The following is a 7,500-nucleotide window of genomic DNA, read 5'->3' on the forward strand; positions in this document are numbered from 1 at the left end:
CACCAGCTCTCTAACTACTCCTACGATACACCTGCTCTCTACCTACTCCTACGGTACACCTGCTCTCTAACTACTCCTACGATACACCTGCTCTCTAACTACTCCTACGGTACACCTGCTCTCTAACTACTCCTACGGTACACCTGCTCTCTAACTACTCCTACGATACACCTGCTCTCTAACTACTCCTACGGTACACCTGCTCTCTAACTACTCCTACGGTACACCTGCTCTCTAACTACTCCTACGATACACCTGCTCTCTAACTACTCCTACGGTAGACTAGAGCTGAGACAGGGCCCAAAATATCAACCCTAACCCCACACATTCACACACGCACGCACACACACACACCGACACTTCCCACACACACACACACACTCTCCACACACCCACACGCACGCGCACACACTCACTCCCCACACACACACACAGACACACGCAGACACACACACACACAGACACTTCCCACACACACACACTCACTCCCCACACACACACACACACACAGACACACGCAGACACACACACACACAGACACTTCCCACACACACACACCCTCACTCACTACACACACGCACTCACTCCACACACACACACACACACACACACACACACACACACACACACACAGACAGACACATGCATGCACACACAGACACTCACTCCCCACACACACACACACACACACTCTCTTCAGGCCCCTTGCGTTGGCTATGTGAACGCTCTGCGTGGAGCCTCCACAGAACCATAAGTCAGACTTTAATTTGTGAAGACGCTCCAGAGGAGGCGGGACACGCTCGGCGGCCGGCTCCCCTACGCTGACGTGGAGTTAACGGGATGTCACTGCGTGGTGGACAGTAATTTAACTTTATCTCTATAGCAGCTTTCATACAAACGTGCAGCCCAAAGTGCTCCAAGAGCAAAAACTGAAACAGACAAGATATAATTAAAACTATTCTTTCCAATATTCTACGTTTTATACCAGAAATGAATGTTGAACCGTAACCAAGCGCCACGGGCTCCGAAACCTCACGGAGCTGACTTCCTGTCTTGTGTTTGCAGCTGCTGTCTCAGTTCATCTCACCTCACACGGGAAGAATCTACGGACGCCACCTCACAGGTGAGACAGGCAGGGAGGGCGGTGAGACAGGCTGCACATCTGGACCTGGATCAGAACAGGCAGGGAGGGGGGTGAGACAGGCTGCACACCTGGACCTGGAGGAGGAGGAGAGGTGAGACAGGCAGGGAGGGCGGTGAGACAGGCTCCACACCTGGACCTGGATCAGAACAGGCAGGGAGGGGGGTGAGACAGGCTGCACACCTGGACCTGGGTCAGAACAGGCAGGGAGGAGGGTGAGACAGGCTGCACACCTGGACCTGGGTCAGAACAGGCAGGGAGGGCGGTGAGACAGGCTCCACACCTGGATCAGAACAGGCAGGGAGGGGGGTGAGACAGGCTCCACGCCTGGACCTGGAGGAGGAGGAGGAGGAGAGAGGGTGATGACACAGGGAAAGAAAGAAGAGGGGAGAAGGAGAGAGGGAATGAGGAGGGAGGGGAGAGAAGAGAGAGGGGAGGGGAGGAGAGGGTACGAGAGAGGGAATGAGGAGAGACGATAGGAGAGAAGACAAGGGAGGAGGAGGAGGAGGAGGAGTTTGCAGGATGATTCATGGCGTCCGTCTGTGTTCCAGGTTTGTGTGGAAGGAAACAAAAGGAAGTCTCTAAAGCCATAAAGAAAGCTCACTCCATGGGTACGTTTTCATCAGTCACGTTGCACCCAAAATATCTCAGCTTCATACATTCTGACTTCAGTATTTTTCAACCTGGACTCTATGTTTTCATGTTTGTGTGCCCCGAAATCCCCATCACCAAACTACACCAGACTCCATGTAAATAATCACTACTTTTATCAGCGTAAAACACACTTTATTCAAAGTGGACAGAAACTAAATAAAACTATCAAAAGCCGTCTTGGTTCATCTTTCCACTGTTCCAACAATCACCACTCTGGTTTGGTTGATATAAACCCTTAATTCACCCATTGACATGTGGAAATATACTGGCTCTATACACGCTAATAGTACTGATTATTTACATGGAGTCTGGTGGAAATATGCTGGCTCTATACACGCTAAAAGTCCTGATTATTTACATGGAGTCTGGTGGAAATATGCTGGCTCTATACACGCTAAAAGTCCTGATTATTTACATGGAGTCTGGTGGAAATATGCTGGCTCTATACACGCTAAAAGTAGTGATTATTTACATGGAGTCTGGTGTAGTTTGGTGATGGTGATTTCGGGGCTGTTTCATGTTAAACTAAAAGGATCTTACTCTTTAAAGGAACACGCCGATTTATTGGGACTTGTTACCCGTATCCCCCAGAGTTAGATAAGTCCATACATACCCTTCTCATCTCCGTGCGCGCTGTAAGGCTGTCTGACGGCTCCAGCGGCATCAGCCCATCACAGAACATGCAGGTGAATGGTTCCAGTAATCCTACTGCTCCCAATAAGTGACAAAATAACGCCAACATGTTCCTATTTACATGTTGTGATTTGTAGAGTCACAGCGTGTACAAAAAACAACGTAACATGAGACACAGCCATCTTCTAACCGTATACATACCGGGAACTATATTCTCAGGCGGAAGAATATAGTACTTGGGCGGAATGATTTGCTTTGCAGCAAACCTGTCTGAGAATATAGTTCCCAGTATGTTTACGGTTAGAAGATGGCTGTGTCATGTTACGTTGTTATTTGTACACACTGTGACTCTACAAATCACAACATGGAAATAGGAACATGTTGGCGTTATTTTGTCACTTATTGGGAGCAGTAGGCTAGTTGGAACCATTCACCTGCATGATCTGTGCTAGGCTAAGCTACCAGTGGAGCCGTCAGACAGCGTTACAACACGCACAGAGATGAGAAGGGTATGTATGGACTAGTCTAACTCTGGGGGATACGGGGAATAAGTCGGTGTGTTCCTTTAACTAAAAGGTCTATCGCTGTAGACAGAAACTATGAAATGTACTAACACATACATACACACACACATAAGTATTAATTCTATTTTCATCACATTATTCTAAGTGTCTGACGCAGAGACACACACACACACACACAGAGAGAGACATACGCAGAGACACACAAATATTCCCATCACAGTCTAAGAAACCAGGACCACTTTAAAACGTGCATGGCCCACAGTCAGCTCCCTCTCTGGACACATGGGGTCATTTTGGGTCTCAGTTTGTCGACCTATCGGTGAGCTGCTGGACACCTGCAGGTGACCTACCGGCAGCTGGAGAGCTTTAACGTCGTATTTATATACGTCTGTATTCATTTCACTTTCTCCCCTTTCAGGTTTCATGTCGGTGACCCACAAACATCCCCAGTTCATGAAGGACCCCAACATCTGTGCAGTCAAACATCTGGATTAGTGTTCAGTCTGTTTATTAAATGTATAAAACCCGAAAATACTGATCTCGTGTGTGTCTGTCTGTCTCTGTGTCTGTCTCTGTGTGTGTCTATATTCATGGGGTCCAAAAATCGGGAGTCCAGTATACTTGTGGGGTCCCGACAGCTTTGTGGGGCCCAAAATGCTGGACCCCACAAGTTTAAAGGTCTGTTTGAGGGTTAAGACTTGGTTTTAGGATTAGGGTTAGAATTAGGTTATGGTTAGGGTGAGGGTAAGGGTTAAGGTTAGGCATTTAGTGGTGATGGTTAGGGTAAGGGGCTAGGGAATGCATTATGTCAATGACGGGTCCCCACAAAGATAGTGAAACAGGCCCGTATGTGTGTCTGTATCTCTGTGTGTGTGTCTGTTTGCTTGTTTCCACACAATGAAACTGCATTTCTATTAATAAATAAATTGAACGACATTAATTCAACAGTTTGACAAAAAGAGCATCTTTATCATCTTTAAACGAGTTTCTAAACATATCAAACTGACAGACTGTTAAAATAATCTCCGGTGAGTGAGTCAACAGCCAGAAGGAGTCTGAATGACCAAAGTCAGATTAAAAAAAAAAACACTGAAAACGGCAACAAAAATATTTTTTAAGGACGTGCCAAAAATGTCAAAAAAAAAGGCGAGAGAGCAACAACATATCATCATCAACAAAGACACAAATATGTTCAAAGAAAAGCAACAAACAGTTTGGGAAAGTGACCAAAATGTCCCAAAAAGTTAGAAAAGGCGCCATGAACAGAAACTCACCTCGGGCACCAGATCAGAAAAAACACACACACACACACACACACACACACACACACACACACACACACACACACACACACACACACACACACACACACACACACACACACACACACACACACACACACACACACACACACACACACACACACACACACACACACACACACACACACACACACACACACACACACACACACACACACACACACACACACACCCCAAATGTCAAAAGAAACGAGAGAACAGAGACACGAAAATCTGTTAAAAAAGCAACAAATACAGCAACAAAAAGGCAAAACGGGGAAGAAAAGTTGTTAAAGAGACAAAAATGTCTAGAAAAAAAAACAAAAGTTTTTAAAAAAAGCAACAAAAAAGTTAAAGAAAGCGACAAAAACATCCAAAAAGTGCCCTGAACAGCAGTGACCTCGCCTCTGGCCCCTGATTGGTCAGGAGTTGCTCTTCCTAAAAAAAGTCCCAAAAAAGGCGAGAAAGAGCAACAAAATCATCAGCAAAGCCACAAAAAAAACGTCAAAAAATTAAAAGAGAACAACAAAAATGTCGGTAAAGCGACAAAAATGTCCCAAAAAGTTAGAAAAAGCGCCATAAACAGCGGTGACCTCGCCTCTGGCCACTGATTGGTCAGTGACTCTGTCAGGAGTTGCTCTTCCTGCGTTTCCTGTGTCTCCCCGCCGGCGTTCCTCTCGTCCTCTTCCTGCCGGGCGGTGGCGTTTCCGTGGAGACCTCTGCCTCCCGCTCGCCGCGGCAGCAGAGCTCGGGAACGGGGAACGCATCGAGGGTTAGCGTCTGCGAGTGGAAGAGAGGAGAGACCGCCAACAGAGCTCTGACGGCTTCCTGGAGACGCACGTTCTGCTGCTGAGGATGCTGGGAGTCGGAGTCTGCAGCGGAGAGACACACACACACACACACACACACATATGCACAGATATACACACAAACACAGACACACACACTCCGGTTTAGGGGCTCGGAAACGCCAGAGCAGGGGGAATGAGAGGGGGGAACAACAGAGCAGGGGGAATGAGAGGAGGGAACACCAACGCCAGAGCAGGGGGAATGAGAGGGGTGATAGTTCTGTTCCAGTTTCCTCGTCTCCATCACAGTGAATGTAAATTATGTATTTAGTGGGAATCGAACCTCCGGCTGCTCCGTGCTGCTGATTCTTCTCACTGAGTCTCGTCCTGAGAGCTGAAACCTCCGCCTGCAGAGTTTCCACCAGACGCTCACTCTCCTCCACCTCTCTGCACGCTTTCTGTCTCACACACACACACACACACACACACACACAGACACACACAAACTCAGAGGTGCAGCACCACACAAAAAAACATTTCACTGTGAAACACACACAGTCACACACACGCAGATACAAACACACATACACACACACAAACTCAGAGGTGCAGCGCACACACACACACACACACACACACACTCAGAGGTGCAGCGCCACACACAGACACACAAAAAAACATTTCACTGTGAAACACACACAGTCACACACACACACACCCCCACCTGCAGCTCTGTCTGCAGAGAGTCGTTCATCGTGTTGACGTCGTTAACTTCTCTCAGCAGCCCGTTGGAAGAGAAGAACTTGGAGCTGGAGACGCACAGAGAAACCTCAAGTTACCATAGCAACAGCAGCGCTGGAATGTAACTAAGTACATGTACTGCAGTACTGTACTTCAGTACCAAATGTTGAGGTATTTGTACTTTACTTGAGTCTCTTCTTTTCATGCCACTTTCTACTTCTACTCAGCTACATTCATCTGTTACAGCTTTAGTTACTAGTTACTTTAGTTAATAGTTACTTTACACATTAAGATTACTGCACACACACACACACACACACACACACACACACACATACACATACATACACACACATACATATACACACACACACACACACACACACACACAGCTTTAGTTACTTTACACATTGAGATTTCTGCACACACAACACATTATTCTAAGTAATATTGTTGACTAGTAACTAGTCAACAATATAACGACTACAAGTCCAGCTGAGATGATTACGATGTTTTAATACTTTAACTACATTCTCCTGATGATACTTACACACTTTTACTGAAGTTATTAGTATTTTCACTGCAGGACTTTTACTGTAACAGAGTATTTTTACAGTGTGGGATTAGTACTTTAGTAAGGATCTGGAGAAGCAGTGGCAGCAAAAACTGTCCTGTCCTGTTAGTAGTGTCCTGAGGAGTGGGACAGACACTGTCCTGTAGCTCCATGACTGTCCTGGGACAGTCAGACACTGTCCTGTACACTGTCCTGTGACTCCCATGACTGTCCTGGGACACCCAGACACTGTCCTGTGCTGTTAGTAGTGTCCCGGGACAGCCAGACACTGTCCTGTGACTCCATGACTGTCCCGGGACAGCCAGACACTGTCCTGTGCTGTTAGTAGTGTCCCGGGACAGCCAGACACTGTCCTGTGCTGTTAGTAGTGTCCTGAGGACTGGCCTGGGACACCCAGACACTGTCCTGTGACTCCCATGACTGTCCTGGGACACCCAGACACTGTCCTGTGACTCCATGACAGTGTACAGGACAGTCATGGACAGTCAGACACTGTCCTGTGACTCCCAGACATGGTGTCACAGGACAGTGTCTGACTGTCCCAGGCCAGTCCTCAGGACACTACTAACAGGACAGTTTTTGCTGCCAGTGCTGCTGGAGAATCTGAGTACTTCTTCCCCCGCTGCTCCCCGCCAGTGTACCTGTGTTTCTTCATGGTGAGGTGATAACCGGCCGCCGAGCACGGAGCCGAGACCTTCCAGTAGGCCAGCTGCTCCAGCAGCCCCAAATTAGTGACCGTCACGGGGACGTTCACAAACTGCCTGCAACACACATACAGGTTAGTGACCGTCACGGGGACGTTCACAAACTGGCTGCAACACAAATACAGGTTAGTGACCGTCACGGGGACGTTCACAAACTGGCTGCAACACAATACAGGTTAGTGACACCAATGTACACTACATTCATCTGTTACAGCTTTAGTTACTAGTTACTTTACACATTAAGATTACTACACACACACACACACACACACTTTCAACAAACGCAAAAAAGAGTGTCTTTCGCGTGTGTGTGTATTGCACTAGTTGATATCACGATGCCGATATATAAGGCGAGATATATTGCCCCCCCTCTCTGGAGCGGTGTGATGTGTGTGTGTACCTGCTGCGTGAGATGAAGGCGGCGTACTCCGTCCGGTGCG

General features: G+C 47.5%; 2 protein-coding genes across 2 annotated transcripts in view; one reads left to right on the forward strand and one right to left on the reverse strand.

The window, feature by feature from the left end:
* The window catches only part of mrps18c (mitochondrial ribosomal protein S18C), a 4,693-nt gene extending 1,212 nt beyond the window's left edge, over positions 1–3,481 (forward strand). Inside the window, exons 4-6 of the mRNA XM_031287962.2 lie at positions 1,066–1,123; positions 1,693–1,752; positions 3,371–3,481. Of these exons, the coding sequence (XP_031143822.2) occupies positions 1,066–1,123; positions 1,693–1,752; positions 3,371–3,447 (195 nt within the window). The 3' untranslated portion in view covers positions 3,448–3,481. The remainder of the gene's footprint in view (positions 1–1,065; positions 1,124–1,692; positions 1,753–3,370) is intronic.
* Positions 3,482–4,397: 916 nt separating this feature from the next.
* The window catches only part of abraxas1 (abraxas 1, BRCA1 A complex subunit), a 6,580-nt gene continuing 3,477 nt past the window's right edge, over positions 4,398–7,500 (reverse strand). The window contains exons 5-9 of the mRNA XM_031287970.2: positions 7,461–7,500; positions 6,998–7,117; positions 5,766–5,850; positions 5,385–5,499; positions 4,398–5,125 (exon numbers count right to left, since the gene is read on the reverse strand). The exon at positions 7,461–7,500 is cut by the window's right edge and continues 157 nt beyond it. Coding sequence (XP_031143830.2) covers positions 4,881–5,125; positions 5,385–5,499; positions 5,766–5,850; positions 6,998–7,117; positions 7,461–7,500 — 605 coding nt within the window. The 3' untranslated portion in view covers positions 4,398–4,880. The remainder of the gene's footprint in view (positions 5,126–5,384; positions 5,500–5,765; positions 5,851–6,997; positions 7,118–7,460) is intronic.

This window comes from Sander lucioperca, chromosome 14 (assembly GCF_008315115.2).
Source record: "Sander lucioperca isolate FBNREF2018 chromosome 14, SLUC_FBN_1.2, whole genome shotgun sequence".
Lineage (NCBI taxonomy): Eukaryota > Metazoa > Chordata > Actinopteri > Perciformes > Percidae > Sander > Sander lucioperca.